We start from the raw sequence: 22,838 nt of genomic DNA on the forward strand, positions 1-22,838 counted from the left end.
TTGTGTCGATGATGCCATCCAACCATCTCATCCTCTCTTGTCCTTTTCTCCTCCTGCCTTCAACCTTGCCCAGCATGAGGGTCTTTTCCAATGAGTCAGCTCTTCACATCAGGTGGCCAAAGTATTGGAGCTTCAGCTTCAGCGTCAGTCCTTCTAGTGAATATTCACGGTTGATTTCGTTTAGGATTGACTGGTTTGCTCTCCTTGCTGTTATAATTCAATAAATATTTAGTGGGTCCTGCTATGAACTGGATTGTTTTCCCTCCAAATTCATATATTGAGACCCTGACCCCCCCTAAAGTGACTATTTCAAAATGGGGTTTTTAACAGGTGATTAAGATTGACTGTGTGGATCACAGAAAACTGTGGAAAATTCTGAAAGAGATGGGAATACCAGACCACCTGACCTGCCTCTTGAGAAACCTGTATGCAGGTCAGGAAGCAACAGTTAGAACGGCACATGGAACAACAGACTGGTTCCAAATAGGAAAAGGAGTACGTCAAGGCCATATATTATCACCCTACTTATTTAACTTATATGCAGAGTACATCATGAGAAATGCTGGGCAAGCTGGAATCAAGATTGCCGGGAGAAATATCAATAACCTCAGATATGCAGATGACACCACACTTATGGCAGAAAGTGAAGAAGAACTAAAGAGCCTCTTGATGAAAGTGAAAGAAGAGAGTGAAAAAGTTGGCTTAAAACTCAACATTCAGAAAACTAAGATCATGGCATCTGGTTCCATCACTTCATGGCAAATATATGGGGAAACAGTGGCTGACTTTATTTTTGGGGGCTCCAAAATCACTGCAGATAGTGATTGCAGCCATGAAATTAAAAGATGCTTGCTCCTTGGAAGGAAAGCTATGACCAACCTAGACAGCATATTAAAAAGCAGAGATATTATTTTGCCAACATAGGTCTGTCTAGTCAAGGCTATGGTTTTTCCAGTGGTCATGTATTGATATGAGAGCTGGACTATAAAGAAAGCTGAGTGCCAAAGAATTGATGCTTTTGAACTGTGGTGTTGGAGAAGACTCTTGAGAGTCCCTTGGACTGAAAGGAGATCCAACCAGTCCATCCTAACGATCAGTCCTGGTTGTTCATTGGAAGGACTGATATTGAAGCTGAGGCTCCAACACTTTGGCCACCTGATGCGAACAGCTGACTCATTGGAAAAGAACCTGATGCTGGGAAAGATTGAAGGTGGGAGGAGAAGTGGACAACAGAGGATGAGATGGTTGGATGGCATCACCGACTCAACGGACACGGGTTTGGGTGGACTCTGGGAGTTGGTGATGGACAGGGAGGCCTGGTGTGCTGCAGTTCATGGGGTTGCAAAGAGTCAGACACGACTGAGCAACAGAACTGAATTGACATGAACTTCCAATGCAGGGGGCGTGGGTTTGATTCCTTGTCTGGAAGCTAAGATCCCACATGACTTGTGGCCAAAGAAACAAAATATAAAATAAAAACGACACTGTAACAAATTTAAGACTTTAAAAATGGCCCACATCAAAAAAAAAAAAAAAAAAAAGATCTAAAAAAAATAAAAATAAGTAAGCTACAGGGATATATTGTACAGCATGAGGAATATAGCCAATATTTTATATTGGATGTATAACCTTTAAAAATTGTGAATCACTGTGTTGTAACACCTGAAACTTATATAATATTATACATCAACTATACCTCAATTAAAAAAATTTTTTTTAATTAAAAAAAAAGACTAAATGAGTTCATAAGGATGGGGTCCTAATCCTATTGGGTTGGGGACCTTATAAGAGGAAGAGAGATACCTCTGTGTGTGTGTGTGTGTGTGTGTGTGTCTGTCTGTCTGTCTGTCTGTCTCCGTCTATCTATATATATATACAGGTACTGAAGGGAAGCCAAATGAGGACACAGTGAGAAGCAGCCATCTGTGTCGTGATCTCAGGCTTCCAGCCTCCAAAACTGTGAGAAAATATTGACAAATGTCTAGTGTTGAAGGCCTCTGATCTGTGATGTTTTGCTATGGCAGCTTGTCCTACGATACCTCCTACCTGGCACTCTGGGGCGGATGCTACAGCCTTAAGGGATTAAAAAGACAAATGTGGATTCTTGAGGAGGTGATAATTAAGGAGGGGATTCCCTGGGTTGGGAAGATTCCCCTGGAGAAGGAAATGGAAGCCCACTTTAATATCCTCGCCTGGAGAACTCCATGGACAGAGGAGCGGAGCCTGGTGGGCTATGGTCCATAGGATCGCAGAGAGTTGGACAGTCCATAGGATCGCAGAGAGTTGGACAAGACTGAAGCGACTCCACACAGCACACAGGAGAGGTGCACACGAAACAATGCAAGTGCGAGTCGTGATAGGAAATGCTCTGAGCAAGCAAAGTTGTGAAGGCTCCGGTCTCGGGCTCCAAGAGAAGTGATGCTATTTAGCACACGTGTCAGAAAAAAGCCCTTGCTTCCAGCAGCCTGCGAGTCTGGAGCATTAGGGAAGAGAGGGTGCCATGGGGGGATGGTGGAAGAGGGGGCAGAGTGGCGATCCAGAGAGGACTTCCAGGCAGTTCTGGGAGCCGATTGATGGGCAAGGACGTAGTCGGGACACCCAGGGTTTCCGGAGACCCTGGGCACCCACACAGGAGGAGGAAGTGCATCTGAGGACACTGGGCAGAAGATTCTGATGGGAATAACGCTGGAACCCATGGGGTGTTTGGGTTTTGGCGCATCAGCTAAGAGAATTGCTGGCTGCCAGGGCCGAGAGGCAGAGGAACAGAATAGGAAGCTGGAAAGGGGCTGGCACGTAATCCCCACAGCCGTGGGCAGAAGACGCATTTAGGGGACATGGCAACAGGCTCTGCCAAGGGAGGGTGATCACGACTCAGGCTTGGGAAGTGCCTGGTGCCATGACAGAGGGTGTGGTGGCAAAGGGGCCCGGGGCGGCACGGTTGCCCCAGGACAGGTCAGGGGCAGTCGGGTGGCCAGGTGGTCCAGGCAGGTGTACCCACGTCTGAGGGTCAGAGTTACCATCTCCAGAGTTTGGCAAATCTGACCCTAGGGGTCAGGGAGCCTGCGGAGGGTGGCAGTTGTTCTGGCAATTCAGTTACCTCGGGCACTGACTGCCTAACTTTTGCACCCTCGGTGTGGGCTTCGTACAAGGAAGGTGTTGAGCCGCCTGTAAAGGAAAGTAAAGATGGAGTTGGTATCGCTAAGAGAGCTGTCTAAAACGGAGCCAGGACAATCCCCTGGTGGCCTAGCTGGGGAATTTCTTAACCATCTTGATCTTGTTCCTCTCTTACCTTTTTCTTCACTTGACTCATCATGTAATTCTGAGCTACTGAAACAGAAATTTGATTGGTCTCTTCTTCCAGTATTTTCCCTGTCAACTATTCTATACATATTATGCCCTGGACATCTAGGAAACTGATAGCAGAAAGGATTTTTTAAAAATAAGAGGGTAAAAGTCACATAAAAATCCTACCGCAGGGAACTCTCTGGCAGTCCAGTGGTTAAGACTCAGCGCTGTCACAGCTGTGGCCCAGGTTCAATCCCTAGTCAGGGAACTGAGGTCCTGCAAGCTGCATGGCACAGTTAGTAAAATAAAATGAAATGAAAGTGGTGCCAGGGGAGCAATAGTTCAGTCACTCAGCCACGTCCAACTCTTTGTGACCCTGTGGACTGCAGTATGCCAGGCCTCCCTGTTCTTCACCAACTCCCGGAGCTTACTCAAACTCATGTCCATCAAATCAGTGATGCCATCTAACCATCTCTTCCTCTGTCGTCCCCTTCTCCTCCCACCTTCAATCTTTCCCAGCATCAGGGTTTTTTCCAATGAGTCAGCTCTTTGCATCAGGTGGCCAAAGTGTTGGAGCCTCAGCTTCAGCATCAGTGAATATTCCAATGAATATTCAGGACTGATCTCCTTTAGGATGACTGGTTGGATCTTCTTGTAGTCCAAGGGACTCTCAAGAGTCTTCCCCAACACCACCGTTCAAAATCATCAGTTCTTCGGTGCTCAACCTTCTTTATAGTCCAACTCTCACATCCATACATGACTACTGGAAAAACCATAACTTTGACTAGATGGACCTATGTTGGCAAAGTAACGCCTCTGCTTTTTAATATGCTGTCTAGGCTGGTCATAGCTTTTCTTCCAAGGAGCAAGTGTCTTTTAATTTCATGGCTGCAGTCACCATCTGAGGTAATTTTGGAGCCCCCAAAAATAAAGTCTCCCACTGTTTCCATTGTTTCCCCATCTATTTGCCATGAAGTGATGGGACCAGAAGCCATGATCTTAGTTTTCTGAATGTTGAGCTTTAAGCCAACTTTTTCACTCTCTTCTTTCACTTTCATCAAGAGGCTCTTTAGTTCTTCTTCACTTTCTGCCATAAGTGTGGTGTCATCTGCATATCTGAGGTTATTGATATTTCTCCTGGCAATCTTGATTCCAGCTTGTGCTTCTTCCAGCCCAACGTTTCTCATGATGTACTCTGCATATAAGTTAAATAAGCAGGGTGACAATATACAGCCTTGAAGATCTCCTTTCCCAATTTGGAAACAGTCTGTTGTTCCAAGTCCGGTTCTAACTGTTGCTTCCTGACTTGCATACAGGTTTCTCAAGAGGCAGGTCAGGTGGTCTGGTAGTCCCATCTCTTGAAGAATTTTCTACACTTTGTTGTGATTCACACAGTCAAAGGCTTTGGTGTAGTCAATAAAGCAGAAGTAGATGCTTTTTTGAAGCTCTCTTGCTTTTTCTATGATCCAGTGGATGTTGGCAATTTGATCTCTGGTTCCTCTGCCTTTTCTTAATCCAGCTTCAACATCTGACAGTTTATGGTTCACGTACTGTTGAAGCCTGACTTGGAGAATTTTGAGCATTACTTTGCTAGTGTGTGAGATGAGTGCAATTACATCCCAGCCTGGATGGAATCTGATCTCTTTTGACCTGACAAAATCATTCAGAACATCTGCAGAAACTCAAGCTACTTACTGGTGTGTGTGTGTGTGTGTGTGTGTGTGTGTGTGTGTGCGCGCGCGACCCCATGGGCTGTAGCCCACCAGGCTCCTCTGTCCATGGGATTCTCCAGGCAAGAATACTGGAGTGGGTTGCCACTTCCTCCTCCAAGGGATTTTCCCAATCCAGGAATCGGACCTGTGTCTCCTACATCGACAGGCAGCTTCTTTATCGCTGAGCCACTGAGTAATACTTACTGGCCCCTTACCCTAAAGTTTCTCTTAATATTAGGGTATATATCTTACAGATACCTGACTGCATAGAGCCCAAGGACGAATGGCCATTGTACAGGTTGTCATGTCATTTGTGACAGCAAGTGTTTTTAACAGTCTAAGTACCTGTGAACAGGTGACTGGTCCAATGCACTGTGCTGGGCTATAGGAATAGTATGCTGGCTTTAAAAAGAACATGGTAGATACAAAGAAAAAGCTCCATGAAATGTTCAGAAACATCTCTAAGTGAAAAAAGCAAGGTGTACAACAGGGTCAAAAGAAAAAACCTACAAAAATATGCTTGCATATGTGCAGAAAGTTTTGCGAGAATACATAAGATGCTGGCCCTGGGCCAGTGGGGGGACTTCCCTGGTGGCTTAGATAGTAAAGGATCCATCTGCAGTGCAGTTAGATGCAGGTTCGATCCCTGGGTCGGGAAGATCCCCTGGAGAAGGGAATGGCAACCCACTCCAGTATTCTTGCCTAGAGAATCCCGTGGACAGAGGAGCATGGAGGGCTACAGTTCATGGGGTCACAAAGAGTCGGACACGACTGAGCGACTTATACTATACACAGTGTGACAGTGGGTGGGTTGTGTGGGTGAGTCTGCCATGGCAGGGAAACTTATTTTGCATTGTGCTGGCTGACTTTTTACTCTGTGAATGTATTACTTTTCAGTTAAAGAAAAAAAAAAAAATCCGTCTCTTCCTCACGAATCCAGAGGGAGGAGAGCTGGGGGAGGTGTCACCTGGAATACCACCAGCCATCCACATAAAGCCAAGCTGCCCCATGGGATTTCACACACACCGTCCAGAGCCAGCGTTGTCTTTTTAATTTACTTAATCTTTATTCTCATAAAAGTAGTATGTAGTCATATAGGATAAAGTAGAAGGAAGATATGCTGCCTAACTCTGCAATCTTCGTATTTGGTGATTTCTCAAGGTAAAGCTTTTTCCATAGCTAGAATCAGCATTTCCAGTTTCCTGAGATTTTTCTCTCTCTCTCTCTTTTTACTTAACATTGTATTATGAATATTTTCCGGTGTCCTTAACAATCTTGGTGAAGGACCCTCATTGTTTTCATGGTTGTGAGTGTCCATCACCCAATTCTCCCCAAAGTCGAGCTTCATTATTCCCAGTGGCAGTTCAAGTCCATTTGATTTTCTCCTCTGTTTCATTTCCGGCGGAAGGGGAGCGTGACTCACTGCCAGGCCTGTGGTACTCCAGGGACGTCCTGGAGCAGAGTTCATGGACTCTGTGAGCCCATGGACCCCTGGGGAAATTGCATCCGTTCCTGCTGAACTCGTTAGGACAGGAATCTGTGAACTGAGACTCTTGGAAAGCGACAAGCCGGGCAGCAGGTCACACACGACTCCTGGGTGGAGGGCGGAGTTCGAGGCTCCCCCTGGTGGCAGGGAACGATAAGGCTCGGAATCTGACCCCTTCAGGTTATTTCCAGAAATGACCAGAGCCCTGCCTTCTTGATAAACCAACAGCGAGCGTCACTGACACCATCTGCTGACTGGAGCCCCCCCCGCAACTGCTCTGGCCCTCCAGACACCAGTCAAGAGGGTCCCCTCTGAGAGTCTGGCCGGGTTGACAGCACCCACCTCGCCGGGCACCTTACCTGACGCCACAGACCCCAGGCATTTATGACCGAGTGAGATTTGCGGCACTGGCCTCCTCCTGTGTGTAACGCAGGACCTGGTTTGTGAGGGGTGGGGTGGTGCGGGTGGGGTGAAGGTGGGGGGCTGGGCGGTGCGTGAACCAGGCAACACCTTCCTGCTCTTCAGGGGCCTGAGGCCTATGGGCCTGGGAGAGGCCCAGCCAAGTGTTCTGAGGACTGCTGGACCCAAAGGGAAGCCAATCGGTGTCTTCAGGAGCCTGGGGAGAGGATGGGGAAAGGTCCTCTCAAAGATGCCAGCTGCAGAAGTGGAGGAGTCAGCAGGCTGGGGAGCCGGGGGTCCAATAGACCCCCGCAGCAAGCGGGGAGCGGGGCTGGGAGAGAGAGGGCTGAGCGGGGAGGAAGACTTCCTTCTCAGCAGAGGGTCGAAGGTATGATCCCTCTGTAACAGTCATGTCTGGTCTTTGATTTGAGAGGGGCCCATGGGGGGAGGTTGGAGAAGGAAGTGGAAACCCACTCCGGTATCTTTGCCTGAAAAAATCCCCTGAACAGAGGAGCCTGAAATGCTGCAGTCCATGGGGTCACCAAGAGTTGGACAGGACTGAACGACTAAAACAACAAATAAACATGGGGGGAGGTAAGTTAATCAGGACAGAGGAGGGTGTCGCTCCTTCTGGGACGGGGGGCCTGACCTCCTTGACCTGGACCCCTGGCACCGAGAGGGATGGTGCTTGGTCACCGAAGGCTCGGGCCTCCCATCCTACCTGGTTCTCTGTGAGTGGTACTCCACCCCCTTCTACAACCCCAAGATGTCTTTGTGTCACGTCTGCTGCTGCTGCTAAGTCGCTTCAGTCGTGTCCGACTCTGTGCGACTCCATAGACGGCAGGTCTGGGGTGAGGGAAATTCACTCCTCATTACGCCGGCCGAGTGAGCAGCTTTCAAACTTCATTGTCACGTATTTCCTTCTGTATTAGGTTCTCCAGAGAAACAATGCCAGTGCAATGCATGTTCACAGATTTATTTTCAGGAATCAGCTCACGTGATTGCAGAGGCTGGCAAGCCCCAGATCTGCAGAGTGGGGCTGCAGGCTGGGGACTCAGGGAGGAGCTGCGGCTGTGGTTTGAGTCTGAAGGTGGTTTGCTCACGGAATTCCCTCTTCCCTGGGGAACCTCCGTCTTTTTCTATTAGGGCCTTCCACTGATTGAATGAGGCCCACCTGTGCTATGGAGCGCAATGGACTCAGACAGAGTCTACTGATTCAAAGGCTAATCACTTCTATGAATATCTTCACAGGGACATCTAGAATAATGTTTGGCCAAGTATCTGGGTACACTGGCCCAGACACATTGACACATAAAACTATCTCAGCTCCTTTTGTTCTTGGTGACTCAGTAACCACTTTCACTCCCCCACTTCCTTCCCATAAGATTGTATGGTTGACACCAATTCTGCCAAGGCTGGTGGGGACTGCAGAGCCCTGGGGTACAGTAAAGTGCTTTGGTGAGCAAAGGAGGGAAGGGGAAACATGGTGATTAATACTTAGAAATATTGTCCACCATGTGTGAAGTGACCTACATCTCTACCTCCTCCTCCCCACCCCTCATCCTGACACCTGGGACTCCATAATCCTTCTCCTCGTCTGACCCCCTTCCCAGACCTTGAAACCCACTCTGCTTCCTGTCCATGGTGGAAAGACCCCTGGACAAGTAGCTTCATGGTCCCACGGGATCATCACTCCTCTCTCTTGGCTCCTGTCTCTGTCACTTGCCACCTCGGGAAATTTCAGAAGCAGAGTCCCTCCTATGCCTTGGCACCTGCCATGGAAGTTTGTTTCTTCAACACTGAAGTTTTGTCTGTTTTTTCCAGAACTTCTAGAGATGCTCTATTCAGACACTCTGTCCACCTTTAATCTAGTCGTTTGGCTTTTGGACGTTGAGCTGTATGGGTGCTTTGCGTATTTTGGACGTTAACTCCTTGTAGGATATACCATTTGCAAATATCTTCTCTCATTCAGTAGGTGGCCTTTTCATTTTGTTGATAGCTTCCTTCACTATGCAAATGCTTCTTAGTTTGATGTAGTATCATTTGTTTATTTTTGGTTTTGTTTCCCTTGCCTGAGGATATACTGCCAAAAAATTATTACTAGTACTGATGCTAGATGGCATAGTGCCTACGTTTTCTTCCAGAAGTTTCATGGTTTCAGGTCTTACATTGAAGTCTTTAACCCAGCACATAATTTTTGTGTGTGTGCATGATGTGAGAGAGTAGTCCAGTTTGATTCTTTTGCATGTAGCTATCCAGCTTTCCCCAAACCATTCACTGAAGAGGCTGTCTTTCATCACTTCGAATACGTTGTGCCACTTGCTTCTGGCCTACACAGTTTCTGCTAAAAAGTCTGCTGATTGTCTAACGGGAGTTCCCTTGTACCTAACTAGTTGCTTTCTCTTGCTGCTTTTAAGATTGTCTCTTTATCTTTCATCTTTTCCATTTAATTACGATGCATCTTAGCACGGATTTCTTCAGGTCCATCTTATTAGGGACTCCGTGTGCTTCCTGAACCTGTTTCCTTCCCCAGGTCAGGACTGTTTTCAGCTGTTATTTTTTTCAAATATGTCCTTTGACCCTTTCTCTCTCTTCTTCTTCTTCTGAGGCCCTTATCATGCAGCTGTTAGTATGCTTGATGTTCTTCTAGAGGTCTCTTAAACTATCCTCATTTTTTAAAATTCTTTTTAAAAATTTATTTGATGAATTTATTTGGCTGTATTGGTCTTAGTTATGGCATATGGGATCTTAGTTCCGTGACCAGGGATCAAACCCAATGATCCCTGCATTGGGAGCATGAAGCCTTAGCCACTGGACCCCCAGGGAAGTCCCAAACTATCTTCACTTTAAAAAATTCTTTTTCTGTCTTCTGTTTAGCTTGGGTGATTTCCACTACTTTGTCTTTCGGATCACTGATCTCTTCCTCTGTATCATTTAATATACTGTTGATTCTTCTTAGCGTCTTTTTTGTTTCAGTTATTGTATTCTTCAGTTCTTTTTGATTCTTTTTTATGTCTTCTAACTCTGTTGAAATTCTGTGTTCATCCGTTCCTCTCCTGAGTTTGGTAAACTTCTTTATGATCATTACCTGGAACCCGTTATAGGGTAGATTGTTTGTCTCCTCTTTGTTCAGTTCTTTTTCTAAGGTTATATCTTGTTCCTTCATTTGGCACTTAGTCCTCTGTCTCCTTATTTTCTTCAACTTTCTGTGTTTATTTCTCTGTGTTAGGTAGGTTGGTTACCTTCCCCAATCTTGGAGAAGTGGCCCTACATAGGAGATGTCCTGTGGGGTCCAACAGCAAACTCCCGTTTGGTCACCAGAGCTCTAGGCTCTAGGAGCGGCCCTGTACGGCGGCGTGTGTCCTTCTGTTGTGGGGAGGTCAGGTACTGAGGGCACACTGGTAGATGAGACTGGACCCCAGCCCAGATAGCTGCAAGGCCATGCCTTATGCAGTGATGTGGGCCCGCTGGAGGACAGGGTAGGCTTATTCCATGGCTGGCTGTGCAGCCCAGAGGGGACTGGGGCCTCTGCTGGCCCTCTCGTGAGTGGGGTTGGATCCCTGCATGGTTGTCTGTGTGGCCCAGGGCAGGGTTAGTGGGGACCTGGTACCAGCTCACTGGTCAGTGGGCGTGAGTCCCCAACACTGATACGCTAGAGGGAAGACTCCAAAATGGCACCTGCCAGTGCCGGTGTTATTGGGGTAGAACAAGCTCCCCAAAATGGACACTACCTGTGTCCCTGCCCCCAAGGGGAGTCCCAATTGCCTGGGAGCCTCTCCAAGGTCAGCAAATACGTCTGATCTATCAGGGTGCTTTCAAACTCCCGCCTCTGCACTGGGTCTCAGAATATGTAAGATGTTGTTGTTACATCATCTTGTGTGTGTCTTTGAAGAGCAGAGTCTCTGGTTCCTAGAGCCCTCTGGCTGTCCTGAACATAAGCCCTGCTTGGCTTTCAAAACTGGACATGCTGGGGGCTTGTCATCCTGGTGTAGGACCCTTGGACTGAGGAGACTGATGTAAGGATCAGACGCCTTACTCCTTGGGGAGGATGCCTGTGGTTGTGATAGTCATCCCATTTGGGGTTGCCAACCCCAGGGAGTGTGGACCTCGACTCTGCTGCATCTCTACCCTTCCTGCTCTTCTCATCGTGGTCACTTCTTTACATCTTCAACTGTGAGAAATCTGTCCTGCTACTCTTTAGATAGTTGCTCTGTAAGAAGGTGTAATTTTGGTGTGACCACGGGTGGAGGTGGGCTCAGGGTTCATGGGTGGAGGGAGGGAGGGGGGAGGTGGGGAAGTGGGGAGAGAAGAGGGGAGGAAGGAAAGGAGTGGAGGGAGGGGGAGGGAGGAAGGGAAGGGGAGAGGGATGATGAGGAAGGAAGGAGAAAGAGAGACAGGGACACACAGAGAGTGTGAGAGAGAGACAGAGGCAGAAGCAGAGGCTTCCTACTCTGCCATCTTGCCTCCTTTCTTGTTAGCATTTCCTGGCATGCTCTAGGTAAGATCTGTGGGTACCAAGCAAGCAAAAGAACAACCTCAGAGGGGACCCCTGGAAGCCAGTATTCACAGGCGGCACAATGGTGAAGCAGTGCCACGAGTAATGACATAAAAGAACAGGGTTAGAAAATGCAGAGGCAGGAGAGTGATGTCTCAAAATAAACAGGTTATTTTTTTTTTAATTATTTATTTATTTTACTTTACAACATTGTATTGGTTTTGCCATACATTGACTTGAATCCACCATGGGGGTACGTGTGTTCCCCATCCTGAACCCCCCTCCCAACTCCCTCCCCATCCCATCCCTCTGGATCATCCCAGTGCACCAGCCCCGAGCACCCTGTCTCATGCATCAAACCCGGACTGGTGATTCATTTCACATATGATAATTTACATGTTTCAATGCCATTCTCCCATATCATCCCACCCTCACCCTCTCCCAGAGTCCAAAAGACTGTTCAACACATCTGTGTCTCTCTTGCTGTCTCACGTACAGGGTTATCGTTACCATCTTTCTAAATTCCGTATATATGGGTTAGTATACTGTATTGGTGTTTTTCTTTCTGGCTTACTTCACTCTGTGTAACAGGCTCTAGTTTCATCTACCTCATTAGTACTGATTCAAATGTATTCTTTTTTAATAGCTGAGTAATATTCCATTGTGTATATGTACCACAGCTTTCTTATCCATTCGTCTGCTGATGGGCATCTAGGTTGCTTCCATGTCCTGGCTATTATAAACAGTGCTGCGATGAACATTGGGGTACACGTGTCTCTTTCAGATCTGGTTTCCTCAGTGTGTATGCCCAGAAGTGGTATTGCTGGGTCATATGGCAGTTCTATTTCCAGTTTTTTAGGGAACCTCCACACTGTTCTCCATAGTGGCTGTACTAGTTTGCATTCCCACCAACAGTGTAACAGGGTTCCCTTTTCTCCACACCCTCTACAGCATTTACTGCTTGTAGACTTTTTGATAGCAGCCATACTGACTGGCATGTAATGGTACCTCATTGTGGTTTTGATTTGCATTTATCTGATAATGAGTGATGTTGAGCATCTTTTCATGTGTTTGTTAGCCATCTGTATGTCTTCTTTGGAGAAATGTCTGATTAGTTCTTTGGCCCACTTTTTGATTGGATCTTTTATTTTTCTGGAATTGAGCTGCAGGAGTTGCTTGTATATTTTTGAGACTAATTCTTTGTCTGTTGCTTCATTTGCTTTATTTTCTCCCATTCTGAAGTTTGTCTTTTCACTTTGCTTATAGTTTCCTTTGTTGTGCAGAAGCTTTTAATTTTAATTAGGTCCATTTGTTTAGTCTTGCTTTTATTTCCTATACTCTGGGAGGTGGGTCATAGAGGATCCTGCTGTGGTTTATGTCAGAGAGTGTTTTGCCTATGTTTTTATGAACAGGTTCTGAATGCCACCAGACTGTGAATAATAGCAGCCCTGCTCCCCTCCTCTTGCTGGATGGGATATAAAATCAGCCAGATGCATTTGACAATAAAAAACAGCACCTGAGCAGGAAGAGAAAGACATCACAAAAACTCTTCTAGGGTGCCGACTGGACCCGGAACGTACATATTTATCTCTTCTCTGTCCATTATTCTAAACTGTCATTGAGAAATCCCTACCTTACATGGGTCCCTGAATTTTAAAAGACAAGTTTTAATGAAATTGTTTATATGTAGACAGGGGTCCTGCAGAAGAAACTATTTACTGAAGCCCCATTCACCATAAGGGCATTTCTGATCTAGAAGCTGGGGTCTTCTGAACGTCAGGGGCAGAAGGGCTGGCGGACAAGGAAGCTGACAGTGTGAGACAGTTTAGGTAATTGGGTTGGGAAGGAAGTGAAGACGGGATGTGTGGACTCCTGCCCCAAGACCACAGAAGTGGAGCCCAGAACCAAGATCCCCTCTGAAAATGACTGAGTCCCTTTGTAAATGTTCCCAAAAGCCCCCCACCCCCACCCCCACCTGATCATCACCAGCAGGCTTCCTCACTCCAAATTAGGCAAAAACGCCCACCTCAGTGATCACCATAGAATGCCCTAACCAATCACCTAACGCCAACCTTCCAGCAGGAATTTTCTTTGTCTTGAGGCTATAAAAATTGGCTACTAACCCACGAAAATTGTCAGCTCTCCCTGGTCTGTCAGGAGGTTGGCCTGCTGTGCTCACAGCACCCACATTGTCTCTGCTCTCTGTTCATAATAAAGTCACTCCCTTCTGAAATGCTCTGTGTCAGAAAATTCTTTTCCAACCTGCCTTCAGACTGCCATGACAGGATCAGTTCAGTTCAGTTCAGTAGCTCAGTCGTGTCCAATTCTTTGTGACCCCATGGACTGCAGCACGACAGGCTTCTCTGTCCATCACCAACTCCTGGAGTTTACTCAAACTCATGTCCATCAAGTTGGTGATGCCATTCAACCATCTCATCCTCTGTCGTCCCCTTCTCCTGCCTTCCATCTTTCCCAGCATCAGGGTCTTTTCCAGTGAGTCGGTTCTTTGCATCAGGTGGCCAAAGGACTCCAGCTTCAGCACCAGCCCTTCCAATGAATATTCAGGACTGATTTCCTTTAGGATGGACTGGTTGATCTCCTCACTGTCCAAGGGACTCTCAAGAGTCTTCTCCAGCACAACAGTTCAAAAGCATCAATTCTTTGGTGCTCAGCCTTCTTTATAGTCCAACTTTCACATCCATACATGACTCATGGAAAAACCATAGCTTTGCCAGACACACCTTTGTTGGCAAAGTAATGTCTCTGCTTTGTAATATACTGTCTAGGTTGGTCAGAGCTTTTCTTCCAAGGAGAAAGTGTCTTTTAATTTCATGGCTGCAGTCACCATCTGCAGTGATTTCGGAGCTCAAAAAAATAAAGTCTCTCCCTGTTTCCATTGTTTCCCCATCTATTTGCCATGAAGTGATGGGACCAGATGCCATAATCTTAGTTTTCTGAATGTTGAGTTTTAAGCCAACTTTTTCACTCTCCTCTTTCACTTTCATCAAGAGGCTCTTTAGTTCTTCTTCACTTTCTGCCATAAGGGTGGTTATCATCTGCATATCTGAGGTTATTGATATTTCTCCCAGCAATCTTGATTCCAGCTTGTGCTTCATCCAGCACAATATTTCACATGATGTACTCTGCATACAAGTTAAATAAGCAGGGTGATAATATTCAGCCTTGACGTACTCCTTTCCCAGTTTGGAACCAGTCTGTTGTTCCATGTCCAGTTCTAACTGTTGCTTCTTGGTCTGCGTACAGGTTTCTCAGGAGGACATGACAGGATAGGAGGACAGGACAGGATGGAGTTTAAAAATTAGGGGAACATGGATGATATGTGTGTGTCTTGTGTGTGCTGTGTGTGTCCTGTATGTGCTGTGTGTGTCTTGTATATGTTGTGTCTGTCTTGTATGCGTGGTGTGTGTCAAAGGGAAACCACACTGGACCAAATGGCAGGGACAGTCCCACTGGCCACCCCAACCCTGCTGAACGATGGGACTCAGTGGGAACAGGTGAGGCTTGACGGGTGGGAAGGAGTGTTAGGGGAGATCGATGTAAGTGGAAGGGTCTTGGATGTGCTAGAGGGTCTCTATGGATAAGCTGGTCAAGGTGCTATGGGGCCAGCACTGTGGGTGGATCCTCCTGAAGGACCCTGAAGCGACCTGGGGGCTTCGGGGAAGGAAGCTGATGGAGCTTAGCAGGGGAACAAGGAGAAGGCTGGGAAGTGTATGGTGGGAGCATCCCAGGAGCAGGTCTCCTAGCCCCAGCTCGGTGGCCCCATACCTAGCTCAGCCTTGATACGGGCTTTCTGAAGGCTTGGGAGTTTCTTCCCTGGGTTCAGACAGAGGAGCAAGGGAGGGGGCATTGGTGGGGGGAGGGAGGGGGCAGTGGCAGGGAAGGGGAAGCTCAGAGCAGCTGGGGGAGGAACTGGCTTCGAGGAGGAACTGGCTTTGAGAAGGTGAATGTGGGGACCAGGGAGTTCGCTGGGCTAGGTTTCCAAAAGGAACTGCCCTTAGAAGCCAAGAAGGCCTGCCGGAGGATGGCCACGCCTTGACCATACCCCTGCTGGAGAGGACCCCGGAGATGACCCCACAGGGAGAGCAGCCCACCCCATGGGGCCCCTTTAATGAGCCCAGTTTCCCCCACCTCAGGCCTGAGTTGACCATCTCCTCCCCGCGCCCCGCACCCCTCCACTCTTCCCTCAGGCAGGAGGCGAGCCGGGTCCAGGATCCAGGATTCAAGAATCAGAGCAGTTAGTTTTGCTTTTCAGAATCAACTGTTGCAGGGCACACGTGAGCTCCTCTGGCGCTTCTCTCCTTCAGGCAGAGAAGAGGAAACCGAGGCCGAGAGGGAAAAGGAACCAGCCAGCTTCTGCAGCTTGGATGCAGAGGACCGGATTTGAGTGGAGGCTTGCCTGGCCCAGGTGCCTGGACACGGCTTTTTCTGTCATGTCGGGGGGCTGGCTGAGGGCCGAGACAGGACCAGGGGTCTTGTGCAACAGGCCGGCACCTGCCCCTTCACCTTGGGGCACTGACCTGAGCACTGAGGGCTACCTGTCTGGGGTCCAAGCAGGGTACCTACTGATCCTGGGTGGTGGGCCCCACCTCCTCAAAGGCAGTGCCCCCTCCCCCCACCTTTGAGCTGTGGACCAAGGCAACTATGCCCGGCCACCTTCACCTCCAACTCCAACTCTACACGAGACGTGGGACTCAGGAAGGAATGCCATCCTTGCCAGGTGGCCAACTTTCCCTGGGGGTGGGGGTGGGGGGGCATGTGTGAGTGTCCCAAGTGTCCCAGAAAGATCCAGAGGTGTCACCCTGCAAAAGGTCCATGTCCCAAGAGCCCTCCCAGCTCCCTCCCTAAGCTGGGCCACTGGGATCAGGATGTGCTGCCCTGGAAAAGGGTTGCCATGGGCTCCCATATAACCGCGGGCCCCCATGATGGATATAAAATGTCACAGAGCTGTCCCCAGGGAGCCCACGGGTGGTGTCGCCCAAAGTCTTCCCAGCTCCCAGGGGCTGAACGGTGCGCAGGTGGCCCTGTGTGTCTCGGTATGAGTAGGGGGGCTCGGCTGGTACCCCCTTGGCAGGGGGTGGGGGTGCAGGCCTCAGCCCCAGTTGAGAAGCCCGGCCCTGTGAGCCTCTGGCCCGTGGGCATGTCGGAGGGAGTAGACAGGAAGGTGGAAGGCTCGGGGGTAGGGCAGAGGGCTGGGGTGGACGTCCAGAGCGTGGCCACCCCACGCGTGGCATCGGGTCACGGGCCTCAGAATGGACAACGCTTGGGCCTCGCTGGCCCTGAGCCTCCTGACGCCAGAGGAGCTGAGAGATTCCCCCAGGAGAACTCGAGCTGATATTCTCCATGCCAGGGACCGGGACCCATTAAAGGAAGGAGCCGGGGGTGGGGGGCGCGGGCGGGGGGATGGTGAGAGGGAGGGGCAGCAGGCCGTGAGGGGGGAGGTGGAGGACTGTCTTGCTTGGGCTCTGCAATGAGGAAGTTCTCTGCAGCTCAGCTTCCTTTCCCTCGCCGAGTGCCTGAAACAGGAAGTCAGTCAGTGAGCGGGTGGCAGTAGCAGCAGCAGCTGCGGCGACTAAGAGGGAACCCGTGGGGGGTCACGGCGCAGGAGGGCCCAGCCCCCCTGTCGGCGCAGTGTCCGGTCCAGTGGTGAGGCCGCCGGGCCCGGCCCCGGGGAGACCCGCGCCCACCATGGTCCCATGCTGGAACCACGGCAACATCACCCGCTCCAAGGCGGAGGAGCTGCTCTCCAGGACGGGCAAGGACGGGAGCTTCCTCGTGCGTGCCAGCGAGTCCATCTCCCGGGCCTACGCGCTCTGTGTGCTGTGAGTACCCGACCTGCCCGCCCCGGCCCGGTCTGGCTATGGAGGTGATGGAGGTGCCGCTTGGGCACAGGGCAAGCTGGCTCGGGGCGTGTCAGGCCCCTGCCCTGGGATGGGGTTGTTTTTGTGTCCAGCGACCGTGCACGCTCCCCAGGTTTGTTGGTGGGTCTGGCTGAGGCCCGTTGGGAGACCTGCTCAGCCTTGGAGTTGGGATTTTGAGAGCAGAAGCCCCCGTGGACTAGCCTGGGGCCTGGGCCACACACCCCAGCGACCAGCAAGCAGCAGGACCAGGGGCTTCCTAGAGGTTCCAGGGGCCAAAAGGAGGAAGGGGTATCCAGGCCCTGTGAGCTGGGTGGAAACTCAGGGCTCGGTGGTGGTGGGAGTGTTAGAAAGCAACTGGGTCAGTTCAGGTGTTGGTCAAAGATGCCCAGCTGGGAAACCCTCCTGGAAGAACGGAAGTGGCAAGAGGGAACCCTTCCTGTGCCAGGGCATGGGTCTTTGGAGGAAGCTGTTGTCTGGGGAGCCGTGAACATGGGGAGTCACTCAAGAAAGGATCAGAAGCTGTATCTGGGGCCCTGGGAGCAGAGGAAGTCACGTTACCAACAGCAGGAGCCACTTCTCACCCGTCCTCGGCCCTCAGCTGTGTCCCCACCTTTTGAGGCCTCTCGGCCACCATCGACTGACCCCCCGCCCCCGCCTCTGGGATGTTGCTGAATGAGCCAGTTGTCCACAAACTGGGGAACCGGCCACTTGCTGAAGGTTCCTTTTTGAAACACCCTTCTCCACCAACGTCTGAGGGAGGCCCGTAGCCCTGCACTCTGCCGCCCTGCGGTCTAACCATGCCCGCTGGGGCCTCGGGTGTGATGGGGGAAGGGCGTGTTCACCTGCACCTCTCAGGTAGCACCCCTGGGCTTGCAGAAGGGTCCCTCTGAGCAGGCAGACCCTACCGCTATCCATGCAGGACGGGAAATGGGTCATGGACCACGGGCGTTATTTGGAGCTTGTTGAGTTTGAGCATTTGTCTGTGCGTCAACCTATTTCAACCTCGCGACAATCTGAAGTGCAGATCCTTTTGCTGGCCGCTTTTGCAGATGAGGAAATTGAGGCTCAGATGGGTTAACCGAGTGAGGACAAAGTCAACACTGTCCGTCCCCAGGGGCTGCACCCAGACAGACAGACTGCTACCACCCCAGTCCTGTGCCTGTCAAGCCGGTGTGAGCCTGGGTTCCAGTGGCAGCGAGAGAAGGCAGGGTGTTTACCAGGATGAACTGGGAGTGTTTAGAAAGTAACCCAAGCTTTCAGCTGGCCACCTGGCCTGAGGTCTGACTGCATCAGAGCCTCGCCCTCCAAAGGCCGGCTTCCTGAGACCCCAGTTCTCACACCCAGGAGGAAGGGAAGCAGACCCAGTCTTCCCACAGGCGCAGCCCCTGTGGGGACCCATCAACCTGGGTGGAGAAACAGTGGGGACGTCCTGATCTGCCTCCCCTCAGCCCACGTGGAGCTCTTACCCTCCCCAGGAGACCTTGGGAGCTTCCAGGCTCCAGCTCACTAACCTTCACAGCAGCCCCTTGACCAGGAGCCGTGGTCAGGCTTAGGCTATAGACTGGAAGGTGGGTCTCTGACTCCAAACTGGGAGCCTTGTGACAGCCAGAGCCAGAGCTGGGAGAAGCCATGAAACCTCTAGTCCCACGGCCCCTGACTTGGCAAGTGGGCAGACCTCAGAGAGCTTGAGGCCTTTGTCCACACCACCCCACTATGTGTGTGTGTGTGTGTTAGTTGCTCAGTGGTATCCGACTGTTTGCAACCCCATGGACTGTATAGCCCGTCAGGCTCCTCTGGGATTTCCCAGGCAAGGATACTGGAGTGGGTTGCCATTCCCTTTTCCAGGGGATCTTTCTGACCCAGGGATTGAACCCGGGTCTCCTGCTTTGCAGGCGGATTCTTAACCGTCAGAGCCACCAGGAGAGCCCCCACACTGCCGGGCTGGCTGGTGGCAAAACTGAGATCCCAGAGGGTATGCAGTATTCGTTCCTCTCTCTTACGTCACCTTCCCTCCCGCCCCCTCCCCCGGTGCTGAGCTACTCTCGGAGCCTTGGCAACTGAACAGGGTCTGCCTCTTCGGGAGGGTACACACCCCACCCCATATCCACCATCCTCTGAGTGCAGGGCTGGGCTTCTTGTCAGTCTCCCAGCCCCAAGGCCCCTTTAGCTCCAGACAGCAGGGCTTGGAGCCCTCCCCAGAGAGCCCAGCCGTGAGGCCAGGCACTAACCCCAGGCCCGGGGCTCCCCTCTCCCCTTGGGTCTGTCGGGGGGGAAGTCACGCTTCCTGCAGGGGCAGGAACCCCAAACTTTCCAAAACCCTGGGAGACCTCCTTTTGCCACCACCTTTAGTGTTGCCAATTAAGGAGATTTAAAAACAAAAACCTAGCTAAGTGACATCTAACTGCCGCCTCTCAGCTGCTGATTTCATGGAAGTATCCTTTAATGCCACCGAAAAGGCAAGAAGAACGTGCTCTTAAAAAACAAAACAGAAAAAATTAAAAAGCCAGTCCTTTAAATCACACAGGTTTGACTTCCTGAAAAACAGCCCCCCACCCTCCCACCCCATCCTTAGCTTTCTCTCTTCCTGGGACTGGTGAAAACCTTGTCCTCTTGGTCCTCGGCCAGTGAGGGGCACCCCAGTGGGGTTCCACAAGCCTGAGTTTCCCAGGCATCAGGCGGTACCCTCTGCTGCTCTCTGGGAGTTGCTGAGAGAGCAGGACCCCAGGTAAGCCAGCCATGGGGCCAAGGCCTTTTAGTCACCTTGCTCCAAACTGAGCGAGGAAGCAGAAGGAAGCCTTCAAGACTGGCCGTCCTACACCGGAAAAATCTATACGGGAAAAGACCTCGGGCCCCGGGTGCCCAGACCTGCCCTGCCTGGACTCCCTGCCCCTCCAGTTGAGAAAAGGGGGCGGCAGGGGGCTTCCTACACCGGTTTAGACTGAGATGCTTGGAGCTCCAGGACCTGAGGGCAACTTCCTCGGGAGTGGGCTGCTTGCTGGAGAAAGAGGACAGAATTTGCCTATTTAAATAGAACTAAGGAGGGTGTGAGGGAGACTCCAGAAGACAAGGCTGCGATTGACAGTGGCCCACGTGACCCACGGGTGCCCGTTCGTCCCCGGGCCTAGCAAACCTGCACTTCCTCTCGGGAGGTCAGCCCTACCTCCTGCTCCTCCACAACTCAGAAAACCTTGCTTTAGGGGGACCCTGAGGCCCATTTCAGGGTGCCGAGAGCTGGAGGGGAGGACCCCAGGCAACTGACCCCATGGACAGACTCCAGCTCTGCCTTCTTGCAGCAAGGGGCTTGAGATGGCAAGGGGCAGTGGGTCTTCTGGGTAGGGCCTATGTGACGCTCCCCTGGCCCCACTCGAACCTGCCAGCAGACTAGGGAGGTCGGGGGGCTCCCTGAGGGGGCCGTCCGGCCCCTGTTGTACAAAGGATGCTAAGGGCCTGTCAAGCTTGTGCCCTCCTCTCCTGCCAGGACTGTGCTTCCACGTGGGGCCAGCACTGCTGCCACGTGCCTTCTGCTGCAGAGAAGAGGTACACCTTTGGGGATTCGGGTCTGTCAACGTGTGGGGTCACGGGTCAGTTGGGGCCAGGCTCTCCTTGCCCTGGCTGGGCGGGTTGAACTAGAACAACGGCCCAGAGGAGTCAGAGATACACTGCCGTCTCTGTAAGAGCAGCCCAGCCCCCAGGAGGAAGCCTGTATATTCTGGGTTCATCAGCCACCATGCAGGATGGAGCTGCCTGGTCCAGTGGTGTTCCCACTAAACCACATGGGAGAGAGTTGGCTTCCCTCCCAGGGGCAGGGGCAGGCATGTGCTACCCGTGACTCTGAAACCGATGTCTGGCCTGACCAGCTGTGGCGAGGACATGGTCTGGGTTTCCCTCAGCACCTGGCCAACCACAAGCTGCCCAGGCAAAGCTACAGCCGCCTTCCCAGGGACAGTACAAGGTAGCCTGGACTTGGTAGCCTTGTGAGCACGGCCAGAAAGACAAAGAAGCCCTAGAAGGACATTTTGTCACCAAAAGTGCCCTCTGACAAAGCATTCTACTTGTTAGTAAGAAGGTCATACCACTGCAGCCTTGCTCTGCAAACTGAAGGTGGATACTGATGCATTCTGTCTAAAAATAACAGCAGAAGACAACCTGCATGTCAGGTTCTGTCCTAAGCTCTTTGCACACACTAACTCACTCACTGTCCACACTGGCCTTCGGAGGAAGTGTGGTTATTATCCCCACTTTACAGATGCTGAAACTGAGACCCAGAGAAGTTAGGTAACATGCTGTATGTTCACAGTACTAATGATGGCAGGACCAGGACTTGAACTTACTGTTCCTGGGAAAGAGAAAGAGAGAGACGCCAGCAAGTTTGGGTGTGTGTAGAGTCAGAGGAGGCCTGGAAGGCAGACCCCTCGTGATATAGAGCAGAGAAGGGACTTGGCAGGGGCATGGGGCAGGACTGTACTGGAGGGCGTAAAGCCATTTACTAAGGTGTGAATGGGTCTGATGTAATCCTCCTTCCTCCAACCCCCTTTCAAAGGTTAGGAAAGTTTATACCGATCCCAGATGCTGGGAAAGACTGAGGGCAGGAGGAGAAGGGGGCAACAGCAGATGAGATGGTTGGATGGCATCACTGACTCCATGAACATGAGTTTGAGCAGACTCCAGGAGATAGTGAAGGACAGGGAAGTATTTCGTGCTGCAGTTCGTGGGGTCACAAAGAGTCGGACACAACTTGGCAGCTAAACGACAACAATGACAATCGATACTGCTCATGAATTACTTTTGTGCACATGCAAAGGAAAAGACTGTTTTTCCTATCTGGTATTGACAAAGGGTGAGAGATGCTGGCACAGATAATAGTCAGAGCCAGAGGACCACGGCTTCTAAAAGCTGGTTTGTGTAAAAGATTGTCCAGCTTGCTGACTAGTTGTCCGGGGACCACTATTCTGAGCAGTCCTTCTGCGAGCAGGATCAAGAGGGAGTGATGTGCCTGGGGAGGCCTCTCCACCTAACAGGTTCCTGTTACTTTCTTTGTGCAGTGACTTGGAAAACCCATGGTCAAGTCGAGTGTCTCCAGGCTCTCTGTGGCCTAGCCTACCACCCTGGAGCAATTTTTCCAGAACCAGGGGAGGCTTGGCTTTGGTGTGTTTTTCCCTAGTGGCTTGGCAGTAAAGAATCAGCCTGCAGTGCAGGTGACCCAAGTTCAATCCCTGGGTCTGGAAGGTCTCCCAGAGGAGGGCATGACAACCCACTCCAGTATTCTTGCCTGGAGAATCCCATGGACAGAGCCTGGTGGGCTACAGTCTGTAAGGTCTCAAAGAGTCAAACACGACTGAAGAGACTGAGCACCTGTCTACCTGACAGGTGAGAGCCACCTGTGCACACTCCTTGGAGCTTCTCCGTTGAGTGGTCCCATCTCCTGGACTGTGAACCCCAGCATGGCCAGGAGAAGTGGTTCTCTAGGGCTTCCTCCCTGCCCCAGTGATGGAGGCTCTTCCCTCACTAATTCAGGTCATGTGGTGAAGTCCTTAGGGGCAAGCCCTCTGCGGTTGGCTGGGCCCCATGTGAGTTCTAGCCTT

The 22,838-nt window shown here is 50.8% G+C and overlaps 1 protein-coding gene across 1 annotated transcript in view; it reads left to right on the forward strand.

Moving 5' to 3' along the window:
- Positions 1-16,953: 16,953 nt before the first annotated feature.
- The window catches only part of INPP5D (inositol polyphosphate-5-phosphatase D), a 143,598-nt gene continuing 137,713 nt past the window's right edge, over positions 16,954-22,838 (forward strand). Inside the window, exon 1 of the mRNA XM_065930551.1 lies at positions 16,954-17,217. Coding sequence (XP_065786623.1) covers positions 17,084-17,217 — 134 coding nt within the window. The 5' untranslated portion in view covers positions 16,954-17,083. The remainder of the gene's footprint in view (positions 17,218-22,838) is intronic.

The sequence above is a fragment of the Muntiacus reevesi genome, chromosome 1 (assembly GCF_963930625.1).
Source record: "Muntiacus reevesi chromosome 1, mMunRee1.1, whole genome shotgun sequence".
Taxonomy (NCBI): Eukaryota; Metazoa; Chordata; class Mammalia; order Artiodactyla; family Cervidae; genus Muntiacus; species Muntiacus reevesi.